Raw genomic sequence first — 19,135 nt, forward strand, 5'->3', positions numbered from 1 at the left:
ATCTGCTCACCGTCATCGACATATTTTCAAAGTTTGCTTGGGCCGTGCCCACCAAGAGCAAGAACGCTAAAGACGTAACAGCAGCCTTGAGATCTGTACTGGCGAAGGGTCGAATTCCGAAGAAATTGCATGTTGACCAAGGCCGAGAGTTTTACAATTCCGAATTCAAGGATCTTATGCAAAAGCACGTCGGTGTTCAATTCTATAGGTATACTTTTTGAGCCACGGTGCCTGTTTAACTTTTAGAACACGATGAATTTTTGTTAACTTTAGACCTAATCTCAAACACTGTTTCAAATTCTTATAATGAATGATGTATCTATTTTTGGGGAGGAGCGAAGTTATCAATTTCGAATTTTTAGAGCCTGGAGGAGTGTATTGTTGCGGACAGAGTGGCAAATCTTTATGGAGCTGTTGAAGCTCGACAGGATACTCCAAATCAATTTCGAATATGTAACCCGTAAGAGAGTCATCGGGAATATTGCAAATATCCAATTGTTCAAAATTTTCTTCCCATTCGAATGAGCGTATTGGTAAAGATTGACTCATAGCTGCACCGTATAAATTATTTACGTCATAGTACATAATATACGATTCCTCTTTGCTTGGATCGAAATCAGCTCCCATGTACATACAAGAGGCGTGCTCCCACACCTTTGCACAAGCCGGGACGGACACGTTCGATCAACACGCCTTCCTTAGAAGTACCAATAACCTTGGTGAGGCCGCAAGACACCTAGCTCACGGATTTGTGTATCCTCCGTATTCTGACTACCCATCTTTTCGGTGGGCACGCCGAGCTCTTTGCTCTTTTCGACTGACGCCTCCCATTAATCGGGAGGTCGCCCTCTTCCCAAATGCATGGGTCAACAACCACTACCACCTCGAGTCCGACACCACATTCGGGCGAGCCTCCCTCAGAAGACGCAGGTGGCTTGGAAGCCCGAATCCCGAGGTAACACTTTTGCCAAACTTCAGACCCTGTTGGTCACGTTCCGTGTTAGGGTTCGGGCGAGCCTCCCTCCGAGGAGGGAGGTGGCTTGGAAGCCCGAACCCTGAGGTAATACTTTTGCCAAACTTATTGCGAAAACCCCTTTGGTCACGTTCCGTACTAAGACGCTTCTGCCGAGGGTTTCGGACATACCAATTCTGTGCGTTGGTGAGGACTTGCGTCAAGGTCCGCAGAGCCCGCAAGATCCCCCTGTACCTCGAACGGAACCGTTGTCCGCCAAGATCCCTTACGGGATCATTGTCGCAGCAGTAAACATGTTTGCCACAAGATACCACCACCGTGTATTGATGCGATAACATATTATGAATTGTCCTTTATGAATAATTAGTTTCCGCACGTACCCCATTGTGAAAATAAAAGTACTAAATATTTATATATTGTTCATTATGACATACAGACACCCAATGATCCATCATATTCACGCGTATGCCTTATGACATTGCAAAATGTGTTACAAAAGCCCTGAATTATTAACTTTGCTTCTTCTGTCTCGGGACGTATTTCCGTCCCTTTTACTATCATCTTGCGCGCAACCGACCAAGAACTCCAGGGTCCTAGGATAATTAGAGTAATACCGATCGTATAGAACTATTTCATACGATCCGATCACGACACCCGTATCGAGCTATTACAACAACACGACACTGTCAGAAGGAAGAGTCAGATCTTACGCCAGAGAACTTAGAAAACTTTTACTCCTTCGTAACACCTCCACCCCATATTAGATCCTGTCCGAAAAAGAGTAAAGAGGGTCCTACTTTTTTTTTAGTACTTTCAAATGCAATAGGTTTCATAAAAATCGAAGCAATAGGTCTTTTTGTTATAAAAATTTCGGACTTTTCAACCCCTATAAATTTGTATGCATTCACCCCATCAGAACCAACCAAAATGCATTTTTCATTGTTCATCGTGAAGATTATTCATCAATTAGTCCTATTAAAATATCTCAATTGGAAGTATGCGAAACTGCAAAAACCGCCCTTGAGGAGCCCAACTGTGGGGATTCATTTCACCACCTAACGCCGTTTCTCGGTGGATAAAAAGAAACACGCGTCTCTTAGATTTTTATGGAGAATTACATATTTCAAAACGAACGAAATCGGAAGGGGCGCCTGAGGTACCTTCCTTCTAAGAAGACAGAGTATCGAGTCATTTGTAGACAAAAAATCAGCTGTGATGCTACGTAGAGCTGAAGCATCATATATTCTCTTATAGTTTACCTTCCTTTCCTATATCTTTTAGTTTGCAATTTTTTTGCTACAGCCTATAGAAGGATGCGCAAGGCATCTCTTCATTGTGATACCGGGTACATAACACACGACCAAGTTTCTTTGGCCGTGTTGCAGTTTTAATTAAAAAGAAGAAAAAAACGTAAAATAAGGGAATAAGAAAACTTAAGAGAATATTTTCCTAGCGAATAACCAGTTTTTTTTACAGTTTTTAACTTACTTTCTTCTGTTCTTCATGTTATTACAAGAAACCTTGCTTAATAAAGAAATATGAGATTTGTGATATCCCAGCTAAATCGAGAATGACGTACATTACGTACCCCCCTCTTCTCAATCTCCCACGCATGTTCCCTTCATCACCCCCAGCCAGGCATATTTCATCGTCATTTAATACTTCTCTTATTACCGTCATATGTCTCTTGTTAGTTTCATTATCTACCATAGGCTGGTTGGAACAGGGGTGGAGTATAGATGACAAGACGGGCATCAATGTTAACACCGGGTGATTTATATTTGGAAATAATTAAAAACTGATGAACAAAATGATTATGGATGTTTCATAATTATCTAAATTTATTCCTGGATTAAAAATACATCTTTCGGTATGATAATCGAATTACACGTACTGCATGATCTTTAATTAAATTTGACAAAGTAAAAAAAAATCATGAGTGACATTCATGATGCGATGTTCTCCTAGCATACTCATTAGCTACGCGCAGATAAGTTGCTCGCAAAATTTTCGTATACCGTGAGTGAAACTCGCAATATTAAAAAAGTTGGGACCGTTATACGTTGAGCTTCAACCATTAATTGCACTTCTTTTCGACTGTCTGATTAACCTCTGCGATTCATAAAAATTGCCACAATCACTGTCAAATTTCTTTAACCCTCTATGGGCCGAATTTTTGTTTTAACTTCAAAAAAATTGTGGGAACGAAAAATCAGAAATTATAAACCTATATATGCAAATGAAAACAAATTTTTGCGTTTAAACAATTTTATTGCGATATATTCACTATGTGACTTTCAAGTCACACCAGCCTGTAAAGTTGAAAATTTGAGAAAAAAAATTGAAAATTGAAATGCAAACAAATAGGTTGTTATTGATATACTAACCCAGAGTTATTATTTCCACTATTTTTAGTTTGGTAATCACTGACAAAAGCACAAATAATATCAATTGGATCAAATGGTTTCGCGTAGTTTCACTGCCGACAGTTTGCACAGCATTTATTTTGTTATTTCAGGTTGATGAGCCTAGCAATGGTCATGAATACTAGTATTGGTTGTGTTGGCAACGTCATAGAGTTAAGATTTGTGCGCCATCTAATGAAAAAAACTATAATTATTTTGTAAAATGTCGATAAATTAAAATGTGACCTGAAAGTTACACGGGCCCACAGAGGGTTAAAATGTGTTACGCAAAAGATTGATTCCTTCGGCGGACTTTAAAGTCATGTCCAATTAATCTATTGAAAAATAAGACACTTCTAATGTAAGTATGCAGTATAGATAAATCTTTATGTGCATATAACTGTATATCGTAACGTGATAAATCGATCAGCCTCTCAGTATTCCTGTACTGAGAGCGCACTCGTTACAAACAAACAATAAGGACGCGCGGCTAGAGTCAACAATAGCCGATAGATGAAAAACATCTTCCGAAAGTCAATCCGCGGAAAATAATATAAATAAAATCTGATAGATGATTAGCGCTTCCCGCTAATCAATCTAGCATTCTAATTAGTTAAATAATGCATTTCAAATAAAATTCAATATTCGAAATCTAAGAATTCAAGGTTCAAACTTCAACAATCAACAAGTACATCGACCGTGAGTAATAAAACAGTAAGCGTGACTAAAATCCGAAAGGATAACGCACAGTAAAATCATTATAAAGTGTTTGAGCTCGATTTATGCCCTCTGCGATAGAGCAGAGTAATTGCATAGAATTATTGTGCAGAATTTTGTCCAAGGCTACGGCATACTAGCGCTCGCTATTCCGCCGAGCTCGTCGTGTAGAGAAACATTGTCAAAGTTCTAAGGAGAGCACTGCGATCTACCTCAGAAACTTCAGTTGACGCCATATTGATTTCGATCTATTATTCTCGCCGTGATTAGTCAGCTCGTACGGAGTGCCACCGACAATAGATAGGCCGAGCGCCACTAAGGCTACTATACTAAACAGGCGCATCCTCTGTTCCTTAAAGCAGGTCAGAGAGAGATAGGAATAGACAACAATTATAGGACGCTTCCCTGACAATCCTTTTCTACAATACCGACATTTATTTTTGACGATCGTAATTGACTCACCTCGAAAAACTGTCATACCTGTCATCAATAAATTAATAAATCTTTATTATTTAATCTTATCATTTAATCCTTTATCGCCTAAGTTCTTAAAGACGCCAGCCCCGAGCACTTACCTACATCCTATTTCATACACTCATAAGGAGCGTACGTAATTGCACTATCGATTAACGTTACAATATAGTAATTATCCTCTATTTTTCCATTCAGTAGCAAATATCATACCAGAAATTTTAATTGATTTGTACCGTAAAAGTAAAACTTTTAAAGTTCACTAAAGTAGTACAAGTAATACGCGCCAATGCAATATAATTTTGTAATGCGTTTAACACAGACAACTTCGTCAAATATTATGTACTACACACAACGTAAACACAAGTCGCAGCATGAATATGAAATTAAGCACGCTCCACCAGTGGAGATAAATGAAATTCATAAGACGCAGCCGAGTGTCTTGAAGCTGAGCACTCCCCGACAGAATAATAGTTTAGTAGAGGGTGCGCAACAAGTGAAAATGGTGGGAGGGACCGATGGCCAATCATAATGCATAACTCGTCTCCCGCTTTGTCTTCGATCCGCTCTTTCATCTTGCCCGTCCAACTCTCTTTGGCAACTTACCACGTCTTGGCATCCAAGTCAGAAATTTACACATACTGGAATACGAGCACGTAACAGGCATATTCACCGGGGCTGTTTACTTATGCATGAAAATGCGACACGAATGTATAGAAGAGGTATTACTTATTTATTTAACCAGAACCTTTATAGACAATATTTGTATATTCAAGTAGATAACACAGGTATGCATGCACAGAGAATAATGTTTCGTTCTGATTACCAGCGCCATGGTTAAGATAGACACAACAACAAATTTTAGTAGGAATGACAATAATTCTAATAACATTAGCAAATAGAAAAAACTTACGATGATCATAATAAATCTTATTACAATTATCGTCATGGCTACTAAAATTGGTTGCTATGCCTATAAGCATTGCCCTGGTAATCGTAACGAAACAGTTTTCTTCGTGTGATTGTAGTTATTTTTCATTCGTTGAAAAATCATAATACAAAATCTCATCCACTTAACGTCATAATCATGTAGCACAGTTGTCGAACGGCACCTCCGTCTTCCGAATAGATATTCTTCTGTTTTGATTTATTTGCCAAAAATTTGCAACAAGTCCATTTTCTATATTCATACCTATCGCACACATTACATTACGACTTTATTACACTGCGACGTGCACAAAACATTTGCACTTGTGCTGAGAGATGCGGAAAGGGTAAAAATTTTTAACGTTTTGAAACATAAATATTAATTTAATAATTTTAATAAAGTAGAATACATAGGTTTATGAGTACCGTTGATAAATTCATTATCTCTACTGCACCAAAAGAAAACCGCTGCAGACGTATGCCATTTGTAAATCAAGTGCATTTTTGTGAAGTCATTGAGCGGGTGCTCCAAACGTATATGCGTTGCCACTACTTTATTCACATTCCAGTTAATTCACGTTCACACAGATCTATGCTTACGGACATGAATGCCTGTGAATTGTTTTATATAAATACAGAAAAGTATAATATAGAACGAAATGAAAAGTCAAACCATGGATGAGGGAATCGTGCCAAATGTGAATGAGATGTATCATAAAACTATACTACGTACTTGACCCGAACAACGGGTCCGAATACTAAGCAGGTTTCAGCATCCCCCTTCACAATCCTCACGCACCTATAAAGATAATATTCGTCTCAATATCCGAAATTGTTACTTTTCACGCTAATCATAAACGTATATTTTTTACCCCTACTCCGTCATATCTATGATTAATCAACATTTCTAGAATCCTACTATTGTTTGAATTTTCAGAATGTTACACTTCGTAATACTACAAGGAATATTTATTTAGTTAGGAATACATAAATATATTTATTGCGTCGTAAGAAGTATGGAGATTGACGGAAAGTGATTTAAGAAGAATGGCGACTTTTCGAATGACTTATTTTCTAGCCGAAGACTACGTGCACGGTTTGGTGAATTATGTAGTACGGCAGAGCTTTTTCAAATAGGATGGTCAACGAATGAATGAAAATTTGTGATAATGAGAGTGGGGCAATGAGGCAGCGGCAAAAAACAGAAGCGTAATCAAGAGAGCTTTGGATGTTTTAATGAGATTTTCTGCTTCGATTTTTATCAACTGCGTTCCTATATTCTTCTCTACCTACATCATTTTTTTTTCATTTTCTCAAATTTTATCATTTCCTATTCCTGCGTCTTCGACTATGCATCATATTTCCCATCTTCACCAACACAGAACTTCTATTTAGAGCAAAAATGTATTTTTTCTTCCTCTTTGTTTGTCAAAAGTTTTTTCTCTTATAGGATGATGTAGCAAAGTTAACTTTCTGCAAAAGACATTTAATGCGACCGTAAAAATAGGGAAGAAACGACAGAAAGACGAAAGAAACTAAATGAAATATAAAAAAATAGAAAATTAAAGAAGCATCGCAAACGAGACAATGAAACGAACGGAAAAGACTGGAAAGCATGTATAAAAAGATCCGGAAGTACGGAGCTGACGGCTCTGATTGTGGGGGGTAGGAAAGATTGGTAAAAAAACTAGTCCGTGGAATAAAATAAACTGCACTGTGCTTGGCAAACTTCTCTCTATTTTCCCCTTCCTATACAATGTTCATCTTATTTTTTGTTTCTATTTCGCGGTGATCGCGAACCGGGAGCGGATGTCCACGTCGTGAAAAATAATCGCCATGGCGATTCCGGTGTACACTGTAGAATCCTCATCTCCAACTCACACCCCAGTCATTCTAGCAGCCTTCGTCGTCGCGCTTAACTGACCGTTGATACAACTTCCAGTTTACGATACAGACATATACATATATGCAGTTTGTAAAATGAAATACGTGTGCGGATCTTTGTGCACGTTATACATAGCTTGAATGTATTTCTATGAAATTCCATGGCATCAATTAGGACAAACTTTTGCACTATTGTTCTGAAAATTTATGGAAACTTTTTGCTATATAAAAAGCTAATGGTTTTTCAGTATAATGAACTATACTAGTATTTTCGTAACATTTTATGTGACCATCACGTGGTTCCGTCTTCTATCCATTAGTTTAGTATTTTTAAAGTTAGATGAAAAAGAGTATACTGATATGTAGAAAGATTGATTATTCTTTTAACTTGTGAAGATTTAGAATGTAATGGAAATGTGTATTATCAATATACAATGAGGATTATCTGAAAATACGAGAAATGAAGTCTAATAATAATAATAATAATAATAATAATAATAATAATAATAATAATAATAATAATAATAATAATAATAATAATAATAATAATAATAATAATAATAATAATAATAATAATAATAATAATAATAATAATAATAATAATAATAATAATAATAATAATAATAATAGATTACAATCAGAAGTTTCGTGAGATTCATAGAATTTTTTCCAACCAAAATACTCATCTTTTTCAAATCTCTTTTTAAATTCAGTTATTTTCATGTTAATGCGTTGCAACTTTCTCACTTTATCTCTTTGGAGCCTATGATGCAATAATAAAGTTCCAACAGCGGACTAAACGCAACACTTTGACATCCTGGTCGTAAGCTCGCTAACCACGCGGAACATAGTCACAGCCTCGCTACCGTATCTCGGGGTGTCCAGTTGCCTCTTGTGGCTATGAGATTCCGGCCCTGCCTCGACAACATTGGCTGCGATTCTGATGACTCCGATATGTCTGGTCGTTTCTGCCTCCTATGGAAAGCTAGTTACGGTGCCTCGAGTTCCTCCACTCTAGGGCTCGCTAATCATCCAGCACGAGGAGTTCGCGGAACTCGAGACTTCCTCGTCTTCGGTACTAGTCCCAATACTGTGGACTGTCGATGCCGGCAATACAAAATGAAAGGTGAGGTGAAATCCATGGCGCTGTCCTTTTGGGTGACCCTCCGTACTTCTTTTCGGGTAAGGTCGAATATAGGGTGGAGTCGTCAGGTCGGCACGGCAGCTCTCCACGTTCCTTGGCATAAGATCTGCTTATCCTCCTTCATCGGTTTCCAGTTGTTTGGATGGCTTGTTACCGGTGATGCGGTCGTGACGTATGAAATATTTGTACAGTTTGGTATTAGCTTAGTGTTCACTAATTAGCCTATGACCCTAGAGTTTCTGGCCGGTTACGTGACAGTTTATTGGAAAAAGGACGTAAATGCGTCCTGAAGTTGAAAAACGGAAGTTATCAATACGGAACTTTTTGTGACGTCCAAAAATAACGTCACAATACATATGTATAATGTATATACATATATATATTATATATATTTTACCCTATACAGGGTGAGACGCGAGAAGCAGAACACCCGAATATCTAACCTAAAATCCAAATATTTTTTAGAATTTTTATCAGCTATATCGGATCTGAAAAATCTGATTCCTGATTCGTAATCAGCGACAAATAATAAACGATATTCAAGCACAATCAAACCGTAATAGTATTATATAAACGTTTCGAAATAAAAATTGTACGACTTTTTTAGTGCAAATGTTGCCTACAAGTTGGCTATTGAGTTTGAACATTATGCGATATGCAGAAAAACTGTTTTTTTTTGCATTATAATATCTTAACTGGCTCTAAAATCGATACATAATAATTGTCCAAGTGCACAAACAGAGCACTTTCTGACTAACTTCTCAGATATCTTACTCGGACTTGAGAATTCTGTAATAAATCTTTAAGAGCTCAATGTGCTGTCATGGATAGTGAGTAATAAAAAGTAATAAAATATCCGTTACAGATGAAATAAGCGAAATTCACTCATTTACGTCATTGTTGTTTAAAATTTAAAATGAACAGACATTGGCATATAGAAAAACCGAAAAATTTAAATATTCTTCCAGAGTACAAAAGAGAATGCAGAAGACTGGTAAATAAAGGATGCCAAATACGTAGAAAAAAAAACCTGTCGGATCAAGGGCCCTATAGGTTAGGAGGGCCCTTTCGGTGTTGAAAATGAGCCAGAAATTTAAAATGCAGCGATAATGAGGACTGGCCAAACAGTGGCGTTTGTATACTCTAACAAAACTCCTGGTTGTACTGTTCTTTCCCTTAGACTATACCAGACTATACCAAATAAGACCTAACCTTACACAAACTACCCTAACGTGAGCTAACCTATTCTGTACTCCAAATGAATTGTCATGCTAGTATTCTTGAAAATTCGGGATAATAGAAGTTCAGTTACAAGAAAACTAACTTTAAATGGATAAACACAATTTATTTTCTTTAAAAAACTTCTGTAATTATACTTATGTAACAGTAGAACGGTATACCATTATAAAGAAATTTATGAAATGTATTTATCAATAACATTAATTTTTTTCTCGGCAATAAACATAAATTAAAACCGATAAAAAACTTTATATCGGTCCATTGAAGTTATCATACACATAGATTACCAATTTCGTTGTCGACATTGATACGCGTTTTGAATCATTTCATCCGGTATAAATATTAAATTATTTGTATTTACTTAATAACGAAGTAGGTAACGAATATGCCAATGATATCCTATGTTTCTACAAAATAGTAAGCGTAAACTTGTACTTCATCGTCGGCCATGTTTTTCTTTAAGATTTCCCACGAGCTGTAGAATCGATCGATTCGAAATGTATAGCGAGATAAAATTCCTGATGATAATAACTCCCGTCAAATTGATTTTAATTTCAGGAAAAATATTTTGCTTCAATATATTAAATGCGTCGAAAAACGAAAGACGGGATAATATAATATAACTGACGTTCAGAATTATTGCTCTTAAGATTTATGAGAATTTTTTAGAGTTTAATGAACAGAAAGATGATTTCCCAAAATAGAATTGATATTGGACTATAATTGTAAGTGTACATCAACAATATTATGAATATACAATAGTATGCATCAATTGGACTACTATTTTTTTCCCATTTGCTTTCAAAGTAAACCTCACCCAGTTAGTTAAAAAATGTCCATTCTTTATGTTATAGGAAAGATTAAGAAATGCATTGAAGAGAGGTCATCGCTCAAGTTTATCAAATTTGGATTCTGGGAATGGATTCAAGGCCACGAATGTCGCTGTTTTTTCTACTTACGGGTGAGTGACTATTAAATTTCGATCAATTTATATACGATACCGACACCATAACGTCGCATGTTATTAGGTACAGATATCACACGCTGAAAACACCACATAATACAATAATCGCAACATGAGTCGCATTATTAACTGATTGATTCCTATTCTATGACATTCTTGTCATTTTCTCCGGAAACATTCATTATTGAATAGTATTTTATATTGTTAGTACGAATGAGTATAAGATACGAGTATACCAATCACACGAGTTTTATACTCACTCGCATTAATTAGATGCAACAGTTTTTGTCACAAATGATCAAAGAAAACTCTGTTTAATCTTTTTTTTTTCACGAGAGATGGCACTGTTTACCTGCTTAAACATATTTTTTAATAGATTTTCCCTTGCTTGAAAATATTTCAGGTGACTATAACGTCACTATCTTAAATTTTTAGGTAATTTTGTAGTAATTTCTTCAAAAAATAATATTTGAAGGTTCCCTCCAAGGACACATTACCGGGTGTTCCTTCAGCATTCGTTACATAAAAAAATATCATATACACGTTTAAACGAGTAACATGCACCAGAATTGTTATTAAACCGATTAGATCATAATATTTATGAAAGATTCAAATTACTGTTCATCAAGCTTTCCTAAAGTGTAAATTACCTTTACTTTACAATTTTCTAAATTTTATGGTAATTGCTCTTTATACCATAAAAATACTACATCACCAAATATTAAGTAATTTTTTTGTAAGAGACATTTTCACGAAAACTAAAAAAATCGAACTAAGCAGAACATGTACAGCTAATAAGGACAAATGTTTATTAAATATTTTAATGTAAATTATTATTGAATACGTATCGATGCATTCAATAGCGGTCGATTATGAACAATAATTATTGCGTCGTAAAAACGTGACCTAATCAAACGGCTTCGTAAAAGTGGATAATCGAAGGGATGGATCAACGAACCAACTTTTTCTTCTCAGCTTTCAATCAGATAATGATTTCCTCACAACTACAGTCGATCCACGAGTTCAATGTGTTATTTTGACAATTTGTGCGCGACGCAATTCTTAACAAATCGTACGTGGCATTCCAGAAAATAGTGTAACAATTATATACTAAAATATAAAAATAAATTATATTTAGCGGAAAATCAGAAAAAGAAATTTTATTATTGTCGCTCTATCAAAAAACACATCGAACTCGTGGATCGATTATATGTATATCCACACTCTTTGCTATCACGGAATATTTAAAACTTAAATAAGTCTAAAATAAATGTAAGAACCGTTTAATGTTAATTACAATGAGAAACAAGTTATGAATAAGCAAACTGTCGAAATTAATTTTTTTCTGAAAAATCGTGCTTACAACTATTCGGTTATTAATATTTGCTTAAGACTTGCTTTTTGGAGATATTTTGGGTAGTCGGTTACGAATATACAATCAACTGTAAAAATAGCTGTTGAAAAAGGTAAAAATTAGGCCGCTTTATGTAAAATTCGATTCACAGCAGTTTTTTAGGTTTCTAATTTCGAACCTGAAGTAAGAAATATAAATTTCAAAACGGATTCCGTATAACGAAATGAAGATTAAAAATGCTAATTTTTATAAAACTGGCTGTATAGTGATTTTTTGGTTGATTGTTACGAATTTGAAGTAAAAGTCGAAAAATTCTAAATGTGAGTTCCAATATGATAGACTGGATTATTAAAAATTGGCTTAATTGTGTAAAATTCGACATTGTACAACAAATTCTAATGACAGCTCGAATATGGCGTATTCATATTGAAAAACAAAGGGTATTCATATTGCATGCGATTTGTCAATGGGAGATTTTGTTAGGTAGTTAATTGCAAGTGTATGTTTGGAACTACGAAATTCTAGGTCGAATTTCCAAACCATAAGCAGTTTCTAATATATTGATTGATTCTGCTTCACTGAATTTCTTATGAAACTATATTAGATCCGTCATTTTTAATTTCTGAATTTTGAGTTCAGATTTGTAATGAGCGGACTCAAAAACCCCGAAATATAACAGATTTCAAGTAAATCATAGATAAGAAAAAATGTATGGTTCAGAAGGTTATAGTAAAAGATATCTGAAAACAGACTTTGAAAATAATATTGTAACGCGTTTGATTATTTTAAGACTGAAGTCGATGTTTAAATTGCCATAGCTCTATTATTTACTCAAAAAGCAACATTCTGGACGATTTGCCTTTATTCAAGTAAACTTGGATTGATGAATCTTATAAGAAACAAATCATTCATTCTCAAAAAAATGTTTCTTTTGCAGAAAAATACATTAATCATCTGCTTTTAAATACGGAATTGTTACCGCATAGTCAGGTCACAAGGAAAGTAGCTCAGGTGTCCCTGTCCGATTTCTTTCGTTTTGAAATATGTTATTCTTCATCAAAAGCCAAGAGACACGTGTTTTTTTATCGTCAGAAAAAGGTTTTTAGAGGGTGAAATCAACCCCCAGAGTTCGGATCCCCGAGGGCGATTTTCGCAGTTTCGCATATTTCCAGTCGAGCAAGATACGCGGATAGTAACGTATTTTTCAGGCTCCAGATGAAAGAACACTCGTGGATATTTGTGGCATTTGAGGAGCAGAGGGTTAAGTGGTAACGTAAACAGTGGTCTGAAATCCCTTGAACGATTCGAATCGTAGGGGAAAAGTACGTTAGACGTCAAGCTAGCAAAGATTTTTCATTCAAAGTGTATACAAAAAGAATTATTATAACGGATGAAGGATCATCTTTCGAATGCAATACCAATCCAGAACATATTACAATTGATATTAAACAAAATATGATTGTCAAATTCATTAAAATCTGCTTGTCAAAACATTCCATCTTTACGAGAAAGTAAAATTCCTCTTAATTTACGCTGTACCACAGATTGTAAACAACCTCATAGCAACGAACAAGTATACGTGAATGATTTTTAAGACCAATATACATACATACCATCGCGCAACGTCATGTATTAAGCATGTCCCTCATAAATGGAACAGATAGTAACATTGTGGTATGCATTCTACTTGCTTTTTCAGCATGCCGTGTGACGTCTACCTTGGTAATATGGAGTCTACCACTTTTCTTATACCAAAAAAGGTCCGTATTTAGACTGACATATGCTTTGTACTTACAAATCTAGATTTAAAAAAGTATACGTTGAGGCATCCAGCATTGAAATTCTAAGCTATCTTAATCTAGCATAGCCATTACCAAGCCTGTCACAGCACCTTGTGTATAGCAGTAGAATAATTTGAACAGTTATATTTAACGCATATTTGAAGTATTAAAGCGGCATTCGAAACTGCTAAGCATGCGGAACTATGATGATCTTGGTAATGACAACGCTAAGTTAAGATCGCTTAACTTCAATGTTAGATAAGCGAAGGTTAAATTTTTAACCCAAAATTCGAAGCACAAAGTATGTGTTAGTCCAAATACAAGCCACTTCTGATATAAGAAAAATGCTAAACCATATTATTGAGGTAACCACATATGAAAAGGGTTGCCCAACGAAGACAGAAAATGTGCAACCCACGGAAGCACTGCTTCACTGCGCTCAATGTGATCGATACGGCCTAAGTCCTCTTTGGCGGCACATTTCTGTGAAGACTCTAACATTAACATAAGCTACGGCATACATAATGCATAATTCCAATTAGATCGAAATATCTTTCATATTACAATTTAACGACTTTCAAAGAGTTAAGAGAATTGCAAAGAAATTTTTATCCTGAAGGGGACTGAATTCGTAGTAAATGAGATTCTGTATTCTAGCATTAAAAAATTTACTTGAAGGATTGAGTTGCACAAATAACGTATGTAGGCAATGATAACGTAGTTGAAGTTTATTTGTTTAAGGATAAATGTATACTGAACGTATTACCACACGATTGTTAGAGAATTATAAAGAAAGCAAAGATGACATTTGAAATGCGAACGTGATCTCACTGTCGAGCCGTGAATTAGGACGGTGCAAATAAGGACGAGGAGGAAACTGAAATTTAGGGGTTAGCGTGGTGGATCCCAAACGTGAAAATTATAGATTCGCCTCTCGAAGGAGCTTCATATGAAAAGTAAAGTTAACATTTTATACAAGAATATTGTACATCATTCTTATTTGATAACTAATCTGGGTATATTCGCATAATGGTGATAGGATATATTAAAAATAATATTTTTTAAAGAGCTGTTTCTGTGAGTGAGATAAAGCTATTTTTAAAAATTAAATAAAATGAGAAAAAGGTAAAAATATGTAGGAGTGTAATAAGAAAGTAGAGCTACGTAGCTGTAACTTTATGGTATTGGTGCCTTTCACGAGAAAACTAGGAAAACAAAGAACAAATTGTTTTTCAATATTACTTAGAAATGAATACTCTAATGTGAGATTTTTATGGCGCGTTCACAAGAAATTATATCTGAACATATCCGCTTTTTTGTGTTTTTTTTAAATAAAGTTTATATGCAACTGTTAAAAGCGTTCATCGGCAAATACAAGTATAGTTTTAGCAATAAATCTCGATAAGTATAGCAGAGCTAGATTCACTTCCGACTGCTCGAATACACTTCCACAAGACTCACGATCGAAAGCGGAACTTTTCCGAAACTACGTTCCCACTCTTTACCATGGCAACTTAACAGCAATGTTACCTAAACAAAACTTCCTGTAAACTCTTTTATTCTACTCTTAATATTAGTTTTCCGTTTAGCTGGTTTTTTTGATTTTCAGTCCAATTTGGTAAGGTGCCTTTTGTCGACTCTCATTTGCCCACATCAATTATGAATAAAGAGGCACAAAGCACATTCTTTCCAAATGCTAGGATGATCTACTAATCATTCAAGTATAACCGATCATGGTCAATCTTTATTGTGACGCGTGTTATCACGATAAATTATTCATAGAATATCTTTCATTATTTCTTACTCTATGTATAATTGGAAATATAAAGACAAAAGGAAAGTTACATTTTGCATTTGACTATTTTGCATTTACACAGTATTATTCTACACGTGCATATGAAATATTATGAAGGTTTATATGAACTACAGAATTCTATCAATAATATATTGACTTAATGCTTTTATCACTGCAAATTATTGTCAATGTTAAACTTCTGTCATAAAAAATGTTCATTAGCTGCTGCAATATTTTTATTGTGTATTCGTTTGTTGTAAACGAAAGAGGATTATATCAATTTACTATAATCAATTAATATTATCATCATACAAAATTATAATATCTGATTCCACTTTTCATATTTTGCTTTATAAGAGTTTTAATCTATAAACTTTTACAATTTGATACTTGTACATTATTTATAATTTGTACTATAAAGCATATATTTTGAAAAAGCTAAAATGTGACTTTGTGAAACACATTTTTTTCTTCTAAGTTTTAATATTAAATCTGTATATGTATACTCCTTCAGAAACCATAAATATGTACATAATATCTTCATTCCCAATTCTTAGATACTTTTAATCAGTAATGTGGATTTAAAAATATTCCGATTATCAACGTTTCAAGTGTTCAGTTATATTTATGATAATTTTTTAAGGCTTTAGAATTTTTATGATCCTTTCATGCGTTTAAATATTTTTAAGTGTACGGAGTGTTATTCCTTACCTGTATTGCAATAGTCTATATCATTATCAAATATTCTTTATCATTCTTTCCAGTATGAGAATACGGCGAATCATGGATAGTTTTGCCCAAATATCCTCATTTAGAGAATCATAATATTTCAAATCATAATTTCCTATGTCTAGGTACTCAAATCTTCCTATCAACATTCCTAAAAAATGTACCTTTCACAAAAACAAACATGGAATAGCAAATGGAACCACCAAGAAAATCTAAGCATATGAATAATTCACAGCGTTGTGATACTTTAAGCAAACAATTGAGCTTAATAATGTATTGATATGGCTTTGAACACGCCATGAACACTACGCTCAGGTGACCTATGCTATAAACAACAAAAAAAAGATCTCTAAAAGTAAATTGATGCCTATACTGATAAATAAATTAACTAATAACTATACACGTCGAACGGATAATACTCGTTAATTTCAAGTCAACGAAGCATAGTAGTTGCCAAAAATTTAGTGTAGTGTCAAATAATCATATCATCATTTACCATTCAAGAATTAAATTGAATCCTGCCGTTGTGAATACAGCTAGCGTAGGATATACCATGTCTAATTTAATCGAATATATTATTTATAAATTTCGTAGATGTTTTGTACATACTCGAATTAAAAAATTGTAACTAGCTATCTCTGATTCCTAGTCTAAAATTTACCTGGTTAACGAGATAATAAATTGGATTTGTATTAGAATCTCTATCTAGGTAAATCGACGATGGATAACAGAGCAAATAAAAAATAGAAAATGAGTTTTCAAGTTTTTTTTTTTGCTAAATAATTGGACCGATTTAGATGACCTCCATTCGTCGGAATCGGTCCAACTTTGTAATAGCGAATGATCATAGTGAATCCGCCATTTAAAATTTTTAAACATTATCTTCCAAATTTTAAAGGTCCCAAAATCCTACGAGTGCCAAGTTTCATACAAGTTATTTTGTAATTTGTTTCGCCATGTTACTCCTCTATATTGAAGTTTGGAAATTTTGAAATTTTGATTCGGAATTCGTAATCATAAACCCAAAAACTTCCAGATAACTACGTTTCTAGAAAATGGTATAATATATGTATAGTTCTTAAATGGTAAGGCAAAATGTACCCTACATTGAAAATCTAGCACCGATTTGAACCTATACAACTTCCATTTCTTTGTTCTTTGGGTTTGTCGACTGAAATGTAATATCACTTTCTACCCACTTACGAGACACCTTCGAGATCCTACAGGCAGAACTTTGAAGCTCATACTGGAACTAAAAATAGCTCGTAAACACAGATTTGAACCTGAACAGCCATATGAAATATAACGAGTTAGCTAAGATTTATAATTAACCTGAAGATCCTACTGAAAACATTAGTTAAAAAATTTGTTAACACCATTTTATTTTGCAACATAATTGACAATTTAAGACTCCAACTGGTGTTAACTCACTCGAGTTTTTCTGTCTCACAATCTTAATATCAACCTGAATATTCTCGTGTAGAGTAAATGGATTCAAAATGGTGATAAATTTTCGACCCAAAATACTTTGAAGAGTCAAGTAAGATTGCAATGAAAGTTCGTAAGAAACAGTTCCTAAAATAGAGATACTAAACTGTTGATAAGTCCATCTTAAAAAATGTGCTGTACCATAGTTCTTAATCTTCTTTTTCTTCTTCCAGTCACACTCTGATTATTCTGCGTCAATGTTTCGTTTTATGCATTACAGTTTAATCACTACTGCCAGTTTTATAAATGTTTTTATATATTTATAACTTCTAATTACAAGAGGACTTACATGTAAAATAATACTTAAAGTATAATATATTTCCATTTTCCTCATACAAACTATTACCAAACAAAATGTAATAAGTATAATCCAAAAATTTCTGTGAAATTGATTCTCGATTGGCTAGATTACAAGAAATAGTTACACATTATTTCGTATAACATATTATCTTTTTGTGTATGGTTTTAACGATATTTAGAACATTACTATGCGATTCTCTTTCGATTAAAAAAAAAAGAATGAATATATAATAATAATGATGTTAAAGCAACTCGCTTCCGTAAAATCATTCTTGATGTTTTCGTTGAAGATCGAGGTCCATAAAGATCCAAAATAAATATCCCCTTTAGAACTAAACATGAATTTGTAAAGTACGTCCAAATTATACTTCTGAAACTAACAAAACACAAATACAGGAATATATTTTTCAGAAAAGCAAAATCCTTTTGATAACATCATCAATATCTGTTTTACGTTTTTCTTGTTCCTTGTAACAATTCAGCAAATAGGATATAAAGTTTCCCTCCGATAATGAACAAATAATGTACTATCACCATAGATCTCTCATATACAATATAGATGCCGCCGATTGAAAAGTCCTATCCTCGTACCTTGACGTTCCTTTAAGTAATTGGACAAAAAATAAAAACACGACAAGCCTTACAATGTCATCGCTCTCAACACATGTCCACAAAGGGACACGACTTCGTCCGGACACATGTCTAAGCATGGGCATCGTTGCTGGTGTTCACATAGCCGCAGTCGCCTGCAGGAAAGTCCATTCGGTTTGGCAGGCGGCTCGACGTCGAGCCTCGGGACCATCGCGCGGATGACGAGTAATCGATCACGAGCACTCTGCCAACACTCCCTGGCGAAGAGGATTCTGGTTCTCAACCATATCCATTGTCAATTTATTATCAAAAGTTAGAAAAACAAAAGAAAATCAGTATTCAAATCTTGCTATTACAATGACAATTATGATTA

General features: G+C 34.5%; 1 protein-coding gene across 3 annotated transcripts in view; it reads left to right on the plus strand.

The window, feature by feature from the left end:
* Nucleotides 1–10,613: 10,613 nt before the first annotated feature.
* LOC107271810 (Down syndrome cell adhesion molecule-like protein Dscam2) overlaps nucleotides 10,614–19,135 on the plus strand; it is a 101,525-nt gene continuing 93,003 nt past the window's right edge. For all 3 annotated transcript variants that reach the window (XM_015748243.2, XM_025089215.1, XM_015748252.2), the window contains exon 1: nucleotides 10,614–10,721. In XM_015748243.2, coding sequence (XP_015603729.1) covers nucleotides 10,679–10,721 — 43 coding nt within the window. In that variant the 5' untranslated portion in view covers nucleotides 10,614–10,678. The remainder of the gene's footprint in view (nucleotides 10,722–19,135) is intronic.

Source organism: Cephus cinctus, unplaced genomic scaffold (assembly GCF_000341935.2).
Source record: "Cephus cinctus unplaced genomic scaffold, Ccin1 Ccin1_scaffold0084, whole genome shotgun sequence".
Classification (NCBI taxonomy): Eukaryota; Metazoa; Arthropoda; class Insecta; order Hymenoptera; family Cephidae; genus Cephus; species Cephus cinctus.